General features: G+C 36.6%; 1 protein-coding gene across 2 annotated transcripts in view; it reads right to left on the bottom strand.

Moving 5' to 3' along the window:
- The window catches only part of LOC110458976 (multiple epidermal growth factor-like domains protein 11), a 38,493-nt gene that overhangs the window by 12,873 nt on the left and 6,580 nt on the right, over nt 1–19,040 (bottom strand). The window contains exons 2-17 of one of the 2 annotated variants that reach the window (XM_021510994.1): nt 17,714–17,826; nt 16,916–16,927; nt 13,244–13,344; nt 10,588–10,689; nt 10,050–10,194; nt 9,252–9,363; nt 7,312–7,448; nt 6,299–6,441; nt 5,632–5,701; nt 4,310–4,495; nt 3,921–4,033; nt 3,110–3,273; nt 2,499–2,607; nt 2,027–2,173; nt 1,659–1,799; nt 1,409–1,540 (exon numbers count right to left, since the gene is read on the bottom strand). In XM_021510994.1, coding sequence (XP_021366669.1) covers nt 1,409–1,540; nt 1,659–1,799; nt 2,027–2,173; nt 2,499–2,607; nt 3,110–3,273; nt 3,921–4,033; nt 4,310–4,495; nt 5,632–5,701; nt 6,299–6,441; nt 7,312–7,448; nt 9,252–9,363; nt 10,050–10,194; nt 10,588–10,689; nt 13,244–13,344; nt 16,916–16,927; nt 17,714–17,817 — 1,918 coding nt within the window. In that variant the 5' untranslated portion in view covers nt 17,818–17,826. Of the gene's footprint in view, nt 1–1,408; nt 1,541–1,658; nt 1,800–2,026; nt 2,174–2,498; nt 2,608–3,109; nt 3,274–3,920; nt 4,034–4,309; nt 4,496–5,631; nt 5,702–6,298; nt 6,442–7,311; nt 7,449–9,251; nt 9,364–10,049; nt 10,195–10,587; nt 10,690–13,243; nt 13,345–16,079; nt 16,182–16,915; nt 16,928–17,713; nt 17,827–19,040 lie in introns of both variants that reach the window. The other variant, XM_021510985.1, reaches the window with a different exon arrangement.

Raw genomic sequence — 19,040 nt, 5'->3', positions numbered from 1 at the left:
TATAGTAACAACACATGACTCGGGTTTATAATCACAACAACAATATAGTAACAACACATGACTCGGGTCTATAATCACAACAACAATATGGTAACAACACATGACTCGGGTCTATAATTACAACAACAGTATAGTAACAACACATGACTCGGGTCTATAATCACAACAACAATATAGTAACAACACATGACTCGGGTCTATAATCACTTAATCATTTTATCTGTAAATAGTTTTATAATTGTATATTACTTTAATTTATGTCTGCATATTCCTGCATAAAAATAACCGGGCGAAATTTCGATCATATAACTATCATCGCAATATGATCAGATCTTTAGTAATTGGAGCCTCTCTTTCAAACTCGAATAACGTATGACTGTCGAAGAAAGTCAACGTTAAGGGGACGTTAGGCTGACCTAGGAATACCGTTTTCACTAAATTTACATTCACTCCGATGCAGCAATTATTAACGAGCAAGAGTTTAGTGAGTAAGTGAATTCAGATATATTTTACAGATTTAGAAAACAAGTACATAAGTTGAACAGATGTTTGCATAGAAGTCGGTATAAATGGATATTGGTATTACGGATCTGCGTGCTTAACTGAACCGGCAAAAATGTTAAAAAATTCCTGCAATCTGCAATACTTAACGCAGTGAAATACTTCACAGTTGCTTTAATTGCATTATGAATAATTTTAAAAAAAAACACTTTAAACATCAAATAATTGTATGCATGACAATGTCGCAAAATTTGACTCATCGAACGTAACTTTATACATGATATAAAATAATGTGTTGACTGGAATTATTGTTTTTTCATCTGTTTGAATTTCTTTTCATTTTAAATGGCAAAAGTAATAGCTATACTATATGCAACAGAATATATATGTTAAATCCAATAATGATACCGTATCCAAAGATGCATGACACGAAGAACAATGTTTTTGATTTGTAAGATAGTATGTCTATCATTATCTGTCGATTAAGAGGTGGACCGGTGACTCAATTGCTCCATGTCTACGATTTTTGGGGTGCGGTTTCATAGAAATGGATTTCACTGATATCACACCGACAAAGCACAGCAGTTGTCGGTGACTAGTAACTAAATTTTGAAAATGTTAACTTTTGAATTATCATATATTATTTGTCATTACCTTATAAAGCAACATTCATAATTTCATAAATATTCTAAGAATCACATCAATGAAAACATGAATGTTAGGTAAGGTGAAATTGAACAGTTATTCGTTATTCGTTAGTAAATTAGCAAGTTATTTGATCTTCCGAATAACGAAACACTGTCCAACTAAACTGTACGTAAATGTTAATAGATAGCAGTGCTGGCGTTGAAAGGGTAAAACGTTTTTCATATCGAGCTTATTTTTATAGTATAACGTATTTTCTTACGCTTTTCACACAAGTCTCCTGTCCATCCAGGCATACAGATACAGTTCCCTCTGACGTAATCACACAGGGCGCCATTTTTGCACGGTGGGCATGATGAGTTGCAACTTTTTCCGTAATATCCTTTTTCACAAACTAGCAATGAAAAAATAAACATATTTTTTTTTTTATTTTTTTATTTTTTTCAAATTTTGAATAAGCAGGATAATAATACGTTTATAAATTAAACGGATTAGACAGATGAAAGTGTTACCTTGGCGACATTCCGGACCATGGAAACCGGCTGGGCATTCTTTTGCATAACATCTTCCTGTCACGTGATCACAGACCAATCCTTTACTACACTGTTCACACTGGGTCTGACATCCCTCACCATAGTAACCAACGGGACAATCTGAACAACACAATGATGAACGGGTTGGCTACATTACGGAAAAAACCGATATACACATTTCTAGGTATATGTACTTTATAGTATTCTGGAGATAAGGCTATGATCTCTGTTTTATCGACTTCATCCTAGATGTCGTTTAATCGTTTGCTGAGTCTGTTTTGAGTCCTTGTGCAAACTTGACATAAATGCTAAGTGAGCGTCTCGACACATTATAGATATATACTTACTACTCCCACAGTCGTCGCCTTGGTAACCAGACCTACATAGGCATCCACCTGACTTCGAATTACACGTGCCATTGTTCTTACAAAAACAAGTTCGTGTGCAAGATTCTCCCCACTTCCCTTCTGGACAGGTACTCCGACAGTCTACACCTGAGAATGATAAGATACTTGTGTGAAGTAAGTTTTGTGTTCAAAACATCTTTATCTCGTTCACGGTGATGACATGGATTTTCAAATCAATATTAACAGATGCACTCAGTGTTCCAACTCATTGTTGTGTATACATAACTTCGTCATTTATTCCGACTCGTACCGTACAGTCAAAATTAAGAAAAATATTGAATAACAAAATGTCATGATCAAGAACGTGACCAAGTTTCACCCACTTTTCAAAACCCAATTGATAATTTAATGGGAAACCTTTGATAAAGAATAATGACCGTAAGGTTGAAACATTAAACACAATTCGACCTACCACTATATCCAGGTTTACACATACAAATCCCGGTCTGGTGGTTACAAGATATCGCGTTCATTATGTCACAGGAACAGTCCTGTCGACAACCAAATCCAAACTGCCAAGGCTAAACAAGAAATTGACAAATATATATATATTAAAAAAATACGTTCAGTAGAATTATCAATGTTATGCCAAAATACTTATGTAGTTATGCACAACAGAAAACCAAGCTCCTGCTCGTTTTCTGCGATGTTTTGATTTACAAAAAGTTTTGTTTCCGATATAAAGAAAGACTGGAACACTTCATCAAACTTCATCAATATCACATGAAGAAGAAAACCTGAACACATAGTGCCACGATAAGAAAACATAATAGTTTAAGTCCAGTTAATATTTTATAACACGTAGACACCGTAAAATGTACAGTTAGTTGGTAAAACTAGCTCCAATCAGGCTATGGATAACGTCCGAGGTTCACGTGTGTCTGTAGACGTACATACTGCCTATACAGGTTGATGCTGGGTAAAACACGAGAACACTGAGAAGGTAGACCATTGATAGTCCACGCAATGAAATTACATACTGCTGTTTTGCTCTTTTTGCCAAAAAAATGTACAAATATTTACCGGACATTTTTGGTCACATATCGTCCCCATGTAGCCAGGGAGACAGGTACATTTCCCATCGGTCGGATGACAGAGTGCGTTGTTCTTGCATCTACACTTAGATGCACAGTCGGCACCATACCAACCGACGGGGCAGAGGGCGCTGCATGTCAGACCATGGTAACCTTAAACATAACATGGTTGTTATGGTAACCTTCAATACAATATAACCACCATGGCAACTTTGAAAATTCTCGACATATATAATATAGTTTGCAACATTCAAATACCATATTCATTGTGGCTCCATGTAACAAGCTTGAGAGAAATTGTTTACGTGTACTGTTAAAATTCAGCAAAATTCAACCCACTAAACTGAGAAGTCAGAATGTTTAACAGTTAAGAATATGGTGTGTTATGCATAATATGAATCATGTAACTGTTTTGATTGAATAAATTAGGAGCGTTTTGCGCGTGCGCACGATCGCCGGAAGTCCTTCCAGCAGTTGTTTGCCATATATTGCATCAATGCTTTTCCATATAAATTATAACAATCTGTATAAAAGATATACTTGTTTGGTTTTGATGTGTTGTACGTTTCAGAAATGTATGAATGGTTAGTTTTCGCATATTTGTTGGATATCATAGAAGAACAGGTACATGTCTGGATCTCAAACTCATCTGTAAGGACTTTATGCTTTTACATACAAAACAGGATATTGACCTTAGTTTTGAATATGTCATTAAATCTAAACACGCTGCGCATGTTCGTAATCGGAATATAAATACCATATTAATGTAATATATATGTCCTCCCCATTCCCGTACACACCTGGGGCACAGCGACAGTATCCGTTCCTGGCCATACACTTGGCTCCGTTCTTGCAGAGACAAGGCTGAGTACATCCGAAACCATAAAATCCATCTGTGCATTCGTTTTCACACCTATCACGTGAAATCAAATTTGTAAAATCATATTTCATATTGTTAACAATGTAGTTAGTAATTCATCTTTAACCATTTATTACAAGTTTTCGTTACAAAATTAATACAGTAACATGAAATATCATTGAATTGAGAAATCAAATAAATATTTCTTTCCAAGCAGTTCGCATCTCTGGACTTATAAATGATAGTTATGCACAACGNGGGGGGGTGGGGGGGGGGAGACCGAATATAAAATCTTCATGTGCTTTTATTGTATCAAAATTATGCATATACCTTTTCCCGACGAAACCTGGAGCGCATTGACATTTACCGGTCACGTGGTGGCAAAGACCGCCATTAAGACAGTCACATGACTCGGAACAAGAGTCCCCGTATGTTGGAGCGGGGCATGGTTCGTCACACGTGTATCCGTTCCATCCCGGACTACATATACAGGCGCCCGTGATTGGATTACAGTCACTGGCGTCGTGAAATAACAGGAAATATAGATATATTTCTACACATATATTATAACATTAATTTACAATGTTTTATATAATAGTTTAATGAATAAAAGGGAACAAAATTCAGATGACTAAGGGTTGTTTCTGTTACAACAAATACGTGTTCTTCAATATATGCATAAACCAAAGAAGGGTTTCATTTCAACAAATGATAGGGCATCAGGCAAAGCCTACATAAGCCTTCTCCTTACAACTTCGGTATGTTATATGTACAGTCATTGAAATCATCAAACAAAAATATAAACAATTCATATAGTGTGTCTCCATGTCCCCACGGTACAAAGTATAGTTATCGTTTAGTGTTGATAATGCACTCTGATATACATTGTAGTACAAATGCATTGGTTTCTTCATCACATTCATGACATCCATGAAGTAATGTGCTTATAGTAAAATGGTCATGGGTTATATTTTGGTTAATCAGATGATTTCTGAGTGTCAATCGAGAATGGTTGAATAGAGGACAGATACAAAAATAATGTTCCGCAGTTTCCTCACCAAGGTTGCAAGTGCATATTGGAGAATCTTTTAAATGGTCAAGAAAAAGATCAGAGTTCAAATTGCTGGCTTCATTTCTAAGTTGACACATACTTATATGTATATTTCGACTGCCATCATTTGCAGAAGGGTTTTATACAAGTAATAAAATGTAAATAAAACCATAATTAGTATTCAATGAAACTAAGGAAATATGAAGAAAAGTGGATACAGCTAGGTTTGCAAAAGTCCTTACAGATTCATAGATGTGTCAGGCGTAACCAGAAAAAAAGATGATGCTATCTTATGATTTCTTTAGGTATGACCAACGTGTTGTAGCAGGAAACGTTCGCCATTCCTAGTCTTCCTGTACTTTTTCAAGGGTCTCCATGTAAGTCTTTCTTTTATTGATATTTTGCCCTAGTTTTATCGGTTTTGAGTTCAAATAAAGGTTGTGTTAAAACTTCAGCATTCTAAATGTTTAATATAATTACCTGATAAATGTACACTGCTTCTTATGAGTGACTACATAAAAACACTTCTATGTAATTGTTTTGCTAGAGGAAATATGGAGAATTAAAATATGACTTAAGTAAACTGATAAAAGTTGCTCACCTCTTTGTTCGCTCTGATGTACAGTTACAGGTCTGGTCACATTGTTCGCCATACAACCCATCTGGACAGGCTGAAATTATAATGGTTTTCCATTGAATTGATAATATTGTACTTGATGTTGTAAAATGTAAGACCTTATATATTTGTTTGCTATTTCAGAGCTGACTGTCAAAGGATTGTAAAATCCTAATTTTGTCAGAATAAATCTATGTATCTATGTAATCCTAATTCTATAAAATACATTTTTAACCTGGAATGTAATATACTGAAAAGCACTTAATTTTGATCAACTGTTATAATGTTTAAGCTTATGATGACGTGTAAATTGTCTTACAAGTTTTACTCCTGGTAAATCATTTAACATACATTTTATAAAACAATACAGAAAAGCAACAGTATTGATGGCACTCTGACATGGTGTACATTTGTACATGAAACACCATACTCGATATCCAGGGGTTACCCTCACTTCCGCTCTCTACACCCCTGCAATATGTCATGTTGATGATATGACGCCGATTTGTATTTCAGGAAGTATTAAAAAATAGCAGCTAGTACCAATTGAACAGTTAATTTTGTAAATACTCGCTTGCAAATGTTATACATGTGGAAATAGAACAATACCATAAAGGACGATACCAGGGGATATTAGTTCGGGAAAGTTTACCTCTCGTTTCACACTTGTCTCCACGATAACCAGGCGGACAGGCACAAGTTCCGGTCACGTGTTCACAGGTACCGCCATGTTGACATTCACACTTCGATTTACATCCACTTCCAAATATTCCCGGTTTGCATTCGATTTCACACCTGGTAAAGTTTGTTATGTATATTATATAACCAATGATAAATAGTAATATAAAAGTTACATGTTGTTACATTGGATATATAAATATTTGTCGTCGATACATATTATATGAATATTACCTTTGATGCAGCGAGACACGTCCAGACATTTGCGGTCTTGTTATCACGGAAAACACGTAAGATACAACTATTATAATACGTAGCCAAAATAAATCACGTGACAAACAGACAAAGGTGAAAGATGAACATAACAAACACACGGATGATTGCATCTGATATGTGGTAAAAGATACAGTAAGCCAAATATTTGTTTGGAAATAGGTGATATCAGAGTTTTGCTTTTTACACAAACAATGTACGTATTAAACGTGTCGCAACGTTTCAAGACCGACTGGTCCATTTGTCAAGCTATGACTGAGTCTAAATTTCTGTTGAAACACAGGAGCAGGTACGTTTAACCTTTGAACATTGAATACAAAAATTAAGACGAATACCGGTTAATTTTAAATCAATTATTTGTAAAGTGTATTATATTTGATGTATGAAAACAATTAACTGAACCATATCTCGGCGAAATTATTACACACAAAGTTCAAATGGTTCGTCTGAACGAGCGTTAGTACATGTGGTATATGTTAGTATGAAAGAAGAAACAAATTTTGTACAATATGGCATTCACAACTATAACATTGGGCAACAAAACCTAGTGCTCCTGTTCTCGCAAAATATCCTTAAAAGCACTGTTTAAACAATTGATTTAGCATGTTATTAATTGACGAATCTTGATGAAACTGGATCCGAAATGTAAGGCGACGTCACGTGATCAGAACAGGAACAAACACGAAAAGTATGTATTGATTGAGAACTACTTACTTCTGTCCGGTGAATCCAGGTGTACAGGAGCAGTTACCCGAGAACCTATTACAGTGACCTCCGTTATAGCATTGACAGATATCAGAGCAGTTAGTGCCCGTATAACCGGCGGGGCAGGGCTCAGTACAGATATCTCCCTGTAAAGTAAAAACAGACAGTTAGTGCCCGTATAACCGGAGGGGCAGGGCTCAGTACAGATGTCGCCCTGTAAAGTAAAAACAGACAGTTAGTGCCCGTATAACCGGCGGGGTAGGACTCAGTACAGATATCTCCCTGTAAAGTAAAAACAGACAGTTAGTGCCGGTATAACCGGCGGGGCAGGGCTCAGTACAGATATATCCCTGTAAAGTAAAAACAGACAGTTAGCGCCGGTATAACCGGCGGGGCAGGGCTCAGTACAGATATCTCCCTGTAAAGTAAAAACAGACAGTAAGCGCCGGTATAACCGGCGGGCCGGGGTCAGTACAGATATCTCCCTGTAAAGTAAAAACAGACAGTTAGTGCCCGTATAACCGGCGGGGCAGGGATCAGTACAGATATCTCCCTGTAAAGTAAAAAACAGACAGTTAGTGCCCGTATAACCGGCGGGGTAGGACTCAGTACAGATATCTCCCTGTAAAGTAAAACCAGACAGTTAGTGCCCGTATAACCGGCGGGGTAGGACTCAGTACATATATCTCCCTGTAAAGTAAAAACAGACAGTTAGCGCCCGTATAACCGGCGGGGCAGGGCTCAGTACCGATATATCCCTGTAAAGTAAAAACAGACAGTTAGCGCCGGTATAACCGGCGGGACAGGGCTCAGTACAGATATCTCCCTGTAAAGCAAAAACAGACAGTTAGTGCTCGTATAACCGGCGGGGCAGGGCTCAGTACAGATATCTCCCTGTAACGTAAAAACAGACAGTTAACGCCGGTATAACCGGAGAGACAGGGCGCAGTACAGTATCCCCCTGCAAAGTCATATAGATTAAATTATCAAACAGACAGCTCCCGTATAACAGAAAGGGCAGGGCGCAGTACCGCACTCCACGTAAAGGTATGTCAAACAAACCTGATCAGTGGCAACAAAACGAAATAAGAATATTCATCAGCGTCAACACAATGAAACACAAATGTTCAACAGTGCCTACCATTGAACAGGAATATTCAACAGTGCCAACCATTGGACAGGAATATTCAACAGTGTCAACACAATAGAACAAGGATATTCAACAGTTTCAACATGACTGAAGTAATGACAAACAACGTCACCATATTATTAACAAAATGGACCAACAATGTTGAACAATGTCAGTACATAGGGCCAACTACATCACACAGAAATATCTCAGTTTCAACACATAAACAAGAATATTCAACCACATCTACGCTAATGGACAGAAGACATCGCTCACTGGACTGCATCATTTGCCTTGATAATAAACCTTCTCTATATTTTGAATAAAGTTTATTAATAAATGCATAAATTAATGAAACTTTCTTTATGAGTTGTATGCATCTAAATTAAGTTTGAGATGACATATACAATGCACATGCTTTACTTGCAGTATTAACGACATGAGCTCCCACAAAAATGAAACGAAACCGGATGTTCAAGGGTAGGGCAGTTGATTGTTCCAGAAATGTTGTCTACGTTTGGTTTGGTTTGGTTTTATTTCGTTTAACATCCTATTAACGGCTTAAGTCAACTAAAGGCGTGTCTCCATGTGTGTTATAAGCGTGCATGTGTGTATGTGTGCTGGAAACAGGGTATGTTTGTGTAATAGCCTCCTTGTGATAGCGAGGATTTGATGCCGACTTTATAGTGCTACCTCACAAAAATACAATGCCGATGGCACACAGCACAGTATTCCGCCCGTTCCCGTGAAACTGAGCACGGGTGAACCATTTGTTGCTATTCTCCTAAATGCAGAACGTTAAGCAGATACGTTTACGTACCGTCCATCCGTGCGGACACTCACAGTGGCCTTCCCTGGCGTCACATCTGCCGTTGTTTTGACACTTACACGACGTTTTACAGTTGTCGTTCTGACGGCAGCGCGTCTCACACCTGCAGTGTACAACACATAACTATGTATTATAGTGATAACCTTAATAATTTAATCAAACAGTCATCGCTCTTTAGGCAGACAGATATTCGGCAGGTTTAAAACTTAGTTTCATCTTCTCCTTCTGACTGTTCGATAGGAACTCCAATCACCACCAGAGTACAATAACTGCATTTCGGCTTACATTGATTAGTATGTATTCAATGATACTTTGCTACTAATGGAAACGCCATTCTAATTTGTTGTATACTTTGTACAGCCTGTGAATAAACCTAGAAAGTAAAATAATCATGTATGTTATCAATTCCGAAATCAAACACGTATACGGAAGTCAACCGAATGTAACGCATTACTTATAGGGGAGTAGGGAGTGGATCTAGCCCCTCCCTTGTTATGTCAGTATCGGGTAAAACACATAACTCAGCTGGTGTCCCCCTTGTCTTTGTTCATATTTTGATCATATTTCTGATCTCGATTGCTTTTTTATTTTCCCTCGTTTGTGTGTGTGTTCACACAAAAACGAGGCATATCACAGAAGCAATCGAAATCAGAAAAAAAATCATAATATGAACAGAGACGAGGGGGGACATCAGCTGAGTCATCAAGATTATTTACGAAGATATTTGCAGAGATAATCTTTAGGTAAAGCAATTTTACAGAGGTCATCCGAATGAAACACAATACTTACAGTGGTCCCTTGTATCCAGGTGTACACGTGCACATGCCGTTAGCTGTATCACACTCCGCGCCATTCCTACACTGGCACAACTGTTGACACCGCACACCAAAAGTACCCCGAGAACATGGAGTCTGACACTTCTCTCCTGTCCAGCCTATAACAACAGATATAAATAGAAACAAAATAGTTAATAGTTTTAACACGCAAGGAAACAAATATACCACAATGTCAACACACTGGGACAAAAAACATACCAGTGTCAACATACAAAGGCAAAATACACCAGTGCCATCAAAATAAGACAAAATATACCATTTGTCAACAAATAAGGAAACAAATTTACCACCTTGTCAACAAATAAGGAAACAAATTGACCAGTTTGTCAACAAATAAGGACACAATATACCACAGTGCCAACAAGTTAGCAGAAAACATACAACAGTTTCAACAGATATGATCAAAATATACATGTACCACTTTGTCAACAAATATGAATAAAATCCAACACTTTGTCAATAAATAAGGACAAAACAAAGACATCACTTACCCGCCATACACTGACACACGCCTGTGATCGGTTCACACTGACCATGACCATTACAGTTACAGGTGTATTGGCAATTCAAACCCCAGGTCTCATTTCCACAGTCTGAAATATACAGTTATATAGTTAAGGAGTATGCAATCGACATATCTCATATACAGTCTGAAATATACAGTTAGATAGTTAAGGAGTATGCAATCGACATATCTCATTTCCACAGTCTGAAATATACAGTTAGATAGTTAAGGAGTATTCAATCCCCATATCTGATTTCCACAGTCTGAAATATTGTTATATAATTAAGGCGTATTCAATCGACATATCTCTTTTCCACAGTCTGAAATATAAAGTTAGATAGTTAAGGAGTAGTCAATCGACATATCTCATTACCACAGTCTGAAATATACAGTTAGATAGTTAAGGAGTATTCAATCCCCATATCTCATTTCCACAGTCTGAAATATGCAGTTATATAGTTAAGGAGTATTCAAACCCCAGGTCTCATTTCCACAGTCTGAAATATTGTTATATAATTAAGGCGTATTCAATCGACATATCTCATTTCCATAGTCTGAAATATGCAGTTATATAGTTTAGGTGTATTCAATCCCCATATCTCATTTCCACAGTCTGAAATATACAGTTATATATAGTTAAGGTGTATTCAATCCCCATATCTCATTTCCACAGTCTGAAATATAGTTATATGATTAATGCGTATTCAATCAATATATCTCATTTCCACAGTCTGAAATAATTTATGATATAGTGGAAGAGTACTCAATCCCCTTGTCACATTTCAACATTTTTGAGAATAAAATATAGCGAAGGCGTTCTCTATCCCCATGACCAATTTCCACGGTCTTGAACTACAGAATTGTATAGTTGAGGCTAATATCTATTCCAATGTGTACCGTCAATGCACAGAAAACAAAAGTTCACAAGTGTATAAACAATTGACAATAAAATGAGACCGATACAAAATACTTCTTTTGTGTTTTAATGTGAAACTGTTTTCATACAGTTACAGTGTAGTTATAAATAAGACCTAAGAAGTAATTATATATTAATCAGTGTCAGTTAGGTTATTACATAAATGACTAGATTTTTGGTGGATGGATGGATAAATGGTTTGTTGGATCTCAATGGTTCGTGGATGAGTTCGAGGATTGAAAAACCATGCATGAAATTACTAGAAAGATTTAAATGAAATTAATAAAAATAGAACATTGAGAATTAGTTGATAGAATAGAACGTCTTGATTGATTAGGAGTCGAACAAACTTATACATGAATCGATATATGCTTAACAATGGACGCATACCAGAAAACCACATAGATCGATACCTCACAAATAATTAGTAAAGACGAATTAAACAGATATACCAGTAGGGAGATTATATAAGCATGCAAACCTCAGATATATGTATTTATAACTGTACTGTATAGGTATATAAACAGACCGTCCGACAACATGCAACAATAAACATGCGGGCGAGTACAGATGGCGGACAGAGGAAATCATCGATACATATGGAACTAAAAATGTTCAAAAAAAAACCAAAAATAAACGGATAGACGTAAATACAGACAGACATCTAGTTGTAACAGACTGTGGGACAAACGAACAAACAGCAGGAGAGACAGAAAGACAGACAGACAATCTAGCGGACGAGAAAACAGACATACAGGAAGGTGGCCAGAAACAGAAAATCTTACAGGGACACAGGGACAAACGAATAAACAGTAGGAGAGACAGAAAATCTTACAGGGACACATGAATAAATGTATATATATATGTGTTACACTGCTAAATAGACAGATTGACGGACAGACGGAGAAATAAGAGAAAGTTGTAGTCTTACGTGATGAACAAGATTCACCACTCCAGCCAGGATGGCAAAAACAAAGATTAGGAAAAACGCATGCTCCGTTTTTACAACCTTTAGGACAATCGGCTGAAAGAAGAGACACAGCACTCAGGCAGGTTTTAGAAGGAAAAAGAGTTTCATTTAATGTCTGCTTATCTATAAATTAAATGTTGACTAAGTATTAGCTTGTTTTAAATATGAAGAGGATATAAAGGTTACTGGCCCATCATACGTGCTGTATGTATATTTTAGTCAGGTTATCTTCCATGATCTGTTGGCATAGCTACTTGACTTGTGCTTTATGTATCAGTACTTGTATTAGTGTAGTTGTACTAGAGAGGTTTACTTCAATCTTGACGCCTTTGTCAGTTCCGGGAAAATAAAAGTCATCTTTATCTCACTACATGTCGTAAAAAGGCAACTGATGTGCGGCCCGGCAGGACACGGGGGTGGGGAGGGGGTCTCCTGTTTCTTCTGCTAAAGGGTATTGGGAAAAAACACTTTTGATCTGCTGTCGCAATTTCACCACTTTGGATCTATACCCTGTATTTTTTGTTTTCTCATATTCCTACTTCTTCTTTTCGGTGGTAACCTGTTACGATGACATTAAACTCTAAACACACTCACAGCTTCACTATTCTCATTTAGTCTATACTATCAGGGCCCACTTGTATAAAACATCTCAAAGTTAAGGAAAATCTCAAGCAATATATTGTCTACGGGAAATCTTAGACTTGAGAAAATCTCAAGAGTTGAGATGTTTTATACAAGTGGACCCAGTATACTTACGCAGACAGCGTCCATTGATGTCCTGGTACCCGGCACAGCAGTACAGGTCTGTCCTGTCGGTGTCCGTATCCTTGTATACAAGCTCACTCTTGTACAGTGTGCTGTAGAAAAGGTAGAGCAGGTGAAACATGAAGGGGGCATTGACAGGGTGCCCATTGACAGTATACAGTGTTAGCATGTATATACACAACATAGCTACAAGTGGACATCAGTACATTGAAGAAAATAAACATTGGTATAGAAGTTGTAAAATTCACATTATTGATTCAAAGTCCGAGTATCCAGTGGGTTACTAAGGGCAGAATCGGAGGTTAAGAGAAGCTATCCTTGTTTAGTACAGAGAGAACAATACAGGAATGAGTGGTCACAATTGTCAAAAAATACCAGAAAATCAGGCGGGGATAATTTTTAGATTAGGTCAAACAGATCTGAATTTAAATTACTGGTACATTTTCCTAATTGACATAGCATAATGTTTACTGTACGATCAATATGAGATTTAAAAAGTACATTGAGGGTAAACATCCAGTTCAATGGATTGGAGAAATCGTATTTATATGACTCCAATGGGTGTCATTAGGGAAACAGGCAATTTGGATTATTCCATTCTGACTAACATTTTGGGAAACAGACTGTTACTGTACGATTGAGTCGTTGGTTTCATAAACTATTCTATTGTGGTTGAGATGATAATTGTCAGTATATTGCCGATGATTCATGGCAGAATTACATCATGAACACGAGAGGGGGGCCTTTTATAATAACTTTAAAATAATGTTATATTTTTTGAAAGTGTCTCTTACTCTGTACAATAAAACCTGTTTCTCTGAATATGATATCCTGAGTAACTGTTCCACGTCTTAAACAAATAACAATACATAATACTTCAAGTTGTATTTGCTCCATGACGCTGCATTCATTCTGCACCCAGTTCGTTTACATTTTCAACGACTAGTCATATACATTTGGAGTACATTGTATTTGATGTTGAGGAATTTACTATCAATTCCGTATTTCAACATTCGAAGTATAAACAATCTTATGTAAGCTTTAACATGTATGTGATTTATGCGGTTAGACCAAGTAGCCTTCCTGTTAGAAAACAAACCCAAGCGTTTATGATTGGAAACGTCACTATCAGGTGAATCATAACATATAGACTAGGATGCAGTGAATAGTTTGAACCGTCTTAAAAAGAGAAGTGTTTCAGTCATGTCTGGAATAAAATTCCTCACTTCCTTGCTCTATAAAACAATATATCAGTAGATTATTGCCCGTTTCCTCCAATGAAACCATTTACAGAGGTGTCATCAGCATCATTTGGCATCGGGAATATAAACTAGAAATAGATACGGCCCTAGGACTGAGCCTTGAGGTACTCCCGCCTTCAGTGTTTTCGAATTAGGTTGACACCAATCCGTTACCACTCTCTAGATCTATTGCCGATCACAAAGGTGGGATGTAATTATTATATATATCATCTTTTTTAGTTTATAAATTAAACAATTATGCTATATTATGTCAAAGGCTTTACTGACGTCACAAAATAGCATTCTATCGTCCTTGCCTTTGTCAAGATGTTTAATGATTTCATCATAATTAATTATATAAATTGATAGCTGACACACGTTGGAGTATTTATGTAAAAAGCCGAAATACACCTGTCATGTTACAAACCCGGCCAGCCTAGTATACCCTAGTATGCCAAAAGAAAAGCCCTTGTGGGTCAGTAAAAATCTATATGTTGAATGTGAACCATGAATTATCCTCCGCCATCTTGTATATTGTACTTTATTATGAACCATGTGTGATGTAACTGTATAACCTATATGCTGTATTGCATTTGGTAAATAAAAAACTTGCAACTTGAAATCCTGTCATGTCCCATACTACCTGTTACAGACTTACCGGCCCAGGCATACCCTAGTATACCCTGTCATGTCCCATAATACCTGTTACAGACTTACCGGCCCAGTCATACCCGCGTGATGTATCGCCAGCACACTGGTGTATCACCACATACCTAACTAACGCCTACAGCTCATTGACAAATCCTGAACGTCATCAAGGTCAAAAGGTCGTCTACCAGAGACGGATAAGGCCAAAGTTTTTTAAATAAGTCTCAGGGTATACACTAACATGTCTGTAGTCACACGATATGACAATGTTTACAACATCGGACCCCTTTACGGCATTAATTACCGTAAAGTGACATCCGGGTCTTTGTCAATGCTGAAAATTCAGTATTTTTAAGGGTATTGTGCATTACTGTATGATTGGCCTATTGTTGAGGATAAGGCATTTGTACTTTTAATTAAAGTTCTAGAAGTATGGCGTAAGTTTGTTGTTTTATAACGAAAAGTTGAATCACGTTTTCAGGTAGGGAATTCCAGTTGCTAACAATTCGTTGAGTAAATTGATATTTCCTAACGTGTCCTATAGTCTGTTCTTTAAGAATATGTTCCCCACCAGTGAGGAAAAATCGGAGTCAAAGTGTTAGGTTTAAAAAACGCAATGAAATGTCCTGCCACCTTTGAATACTTTAGACACAGTTACAGAAAATGTTCATATCTATTCAAGTATTAGCCTTACATATATTATGTGAACGTCTTTAAAATCTAACGTCATTTCCTGGCGTTGTGAATGGTTCATTTGTTGAATTGTTACATATTTGACTTCTGAGGAGGTTAATACAATGTTTTATTAACACTCGCGATTTTTAAAGATTAAAACTACAGCACATAGAAAGCATTACAGAAACAATGAAAGCATAGATATGATAAATATGACAGACAAAATGGCGATAGTTCTGTCACTGGTGTATTAAGCAACTTACTAGCAGCGTGTACAACGAAACAGTTCCAAAATATTAGGACACCACGTTTGCGTGCAGCGTTCATAGGGCTTCTGTATGTATTTTAGGCGTGCTTTGGTGTCACTGAAATAAACCACATAATATACATATAGTAATCTCCTGCTACAAAAACTATCCAACTATATGTATCTTAGGCGTGCTTTGGTGTCACTGAAATAAACCACATAAATAACTGTAATTGTAGAAATATCTCCAAAAAAGCCATCGAACTATATTTATCATAGGCGTGCTTTTGTGTCGCCGAATTAAGAGCCCCAATTCATGTACTTTTAGAGTTATCTCCTCTTACAATATTTATTTTTTTCAGTTTTTTTTTTAGATCGAATTCAATTATTCTCTTTAACTTTACAGGGTAGAGAAAAATATGACGAAGTACATCATGCCATAATGGAAAGCCGTACTGGCAGATATCATACAGTGATCTCTTATAAATATCGCAAAAAAATGTTTTTTGAAACAAAAAAATATTTGTCTAATTTGATTGGGAGCAAATTCAATAACAATAATAATGTGACATCATAATGCAAGGTGACATGTAAATTAAACACGCCCAGGAGTGGGCTTTTTTGAAACGTTCACGTTCAAATCTGGGAGTTTTGAACTATTCTACAGCTATGTGTTAATTAAGAACAATTGCAATGCTTTTTAGGTACAATTAGTGTCTATTAGCCAACATCGATAACCGTGTTAATGTGCAGTCAAATCAGCACGGGGTGCAGCAGTGCTCATTATACAGATATATAAATAGGGACACGTGCCGTAGGCAGAAACACATGTGTATACATGTAGACAGTTACCTATTGTCTGGTCTGAAAATAGAAACAGTTAGCTGTTATGTTACTAAGCCTGATCGAACATCAAGGGGAAAACTGTGATATATGTCTCGGCTGGTGATACATTAGACAGCACTAGCAATTATACAGATACAGATAGTTTATTTAAGTCTCACCTTCCGTATACATATATACAATGATACAATAAAATATACATAAAACATATGACGAAAGCCACTCTTAAAGAGTTACGAGCGACTAAGAATAATTTAAATGCATGTAAAAGCACTTCATTTAAAAGGCTATAAGAGAGAGAGAAGCTAATACATGCAATACAATTATATTGAAATGTCAAACTTCAATGTACAATAATCAATGATAAATAGAATTATTACGACGTTTAAGAATAGCTGCTAGAGCTTTGGCACTATATTTAGCACAGTTCTCATTGATAAAACAAAGTGTTATATTATATTATATGTTCACCATATTACCGGCAACGGTTCACGTAACGCTCAAATAAACCGGTTTTTTCTCGTCGCCGAAAAACAAAAGAAAAAAACGTACTAACAAAACGAAAACAATCATAATAGAAAGTAAGACATAGCTTAATGTATCTGAAAAAATCTTACAGCTAAGCAGATCAGATTTCCAATTTTTTATCTATTGGATTGACAGAATATACACGTACTTCATATATATACTGATCCAGTTATAAACCTCATGTCTACCAAACTTTTCAACTAGTTCGTGTATCGTGTATTGTGTATATGTGTGCCGTAGTTGATCACATCACACGTGTAACGCTAATTAAACACTTACGTGACGGTTCGTTGACACACGTTAGTTCCATTTATTTCTAATGACATCACGACACATGCCATCATCACTAATAACAGGTACGTGATAAGACTCTGGGTAGCCATTTTGTTTTTCTGGAAAGAAAGAAAATGCAAATGCTGCTATCTTACAGTGATAACTTTACATGTAGTTACGTTAACACTACAAAAAAACTTATATCAGGAACAATGACGTCATATATTTAATGTCAGCGAACTAATGACGACATACATTAGTACATCGAATGTCAGGGAAAATAACGTCAAACATCGAATGTCAGGGAAAATAACATCATACATCTAATGTCGGGGAAAATAACGTCGAACATCGAATGTCAGGGAAAATAACATCATACATCTAATGTCGGGGAAAATAACTTCATACATGGAATGTCAGGAAAAATAACGTCATACACCGAATGTCAGGGAAAATAACACAATGCATCGAATTTCAGGGAAAATAACGTTATGCATCGAATGTCAGGAAATATAACGTCACACACCGAATGTCAGGGAAAATAACACAATGCATCGAATGTCAGGGAAAATAACGTTATGCATCGAATGTCAGGAAAAATAACGTCATACACCGAATGTCGGGGAAAATAACACAATGCATCGAATGTCAGGGAAAATAACGTCATGCATCGAATGTCAGGAAAAATAACAACATACATAGCTATAGACTGTCAGGAAAACTGACGTATTACACACACCGACTCAAACTTTCTAATAATTTGACCCTATCAAGAAAATATGTTTCAATATATGTCCGATTGTATAACGATAAACATTACCATGTAATTCTTCAATACGTAAATAGTTCTCTAACAATAACGGACCCGTCGTTACTTGTTACGTCACAGCCTTAACATAAACATTGGAACGTTATCGGTCTGTGACGAGATTGACACCGATAACGGTCACACTCTCCGTGTACGGCTGTCAATCAATCACGTGACCAGCCAACCATGACGTGCTCACCTCACGCTGATTTGTTACTGTCCTGTAGTTTACGGAAGCGGAAGGCGAACTATAAAATCGGGTATCGAAAGACGTATATCATTTCCCGGACACGGTTGTACATAGCAATGAATCATATGGGCAAAGCTGATTCTATGATGATTTTATAGTTACGTAAACTGGCAACAAAACACGGAAGCTGGCTGATACATGTTCACATAGATATACTCGTATTTCTGTACGTATTTTAATGAAATCAACGAGACCTTAAATCACGTGATTTTACATATCCATGTCCGACTGTCTAAGTGTTTCTAAGACAGTTTTCTATGTATTTCTATGAAACT

The sequence above is a fragment of the Mizuhopecten yessoensis genome, unplaced genomic scaffold (assembly GCF_002113885.1).
Source record: "Mizuhopecten yessoensis strain PY_sf001 unplaced genomic scaffold, ASM211388v2 scaffold1311, whole genome shotgun sequence".
In the NCBI taxonomy this organism is placed as follows: Eukaryota; Metazoa; Mollusca; class Bivalvia; order Pectinida; family Pectinidae; genus Mizuhopecten; species Mizuhopecten yessoensis.
The sequence above is the reverse complement of the archived record's forward strand: the minus strand, read 5'-3'. Positions and strand labels throughout refer to the sequence as shown.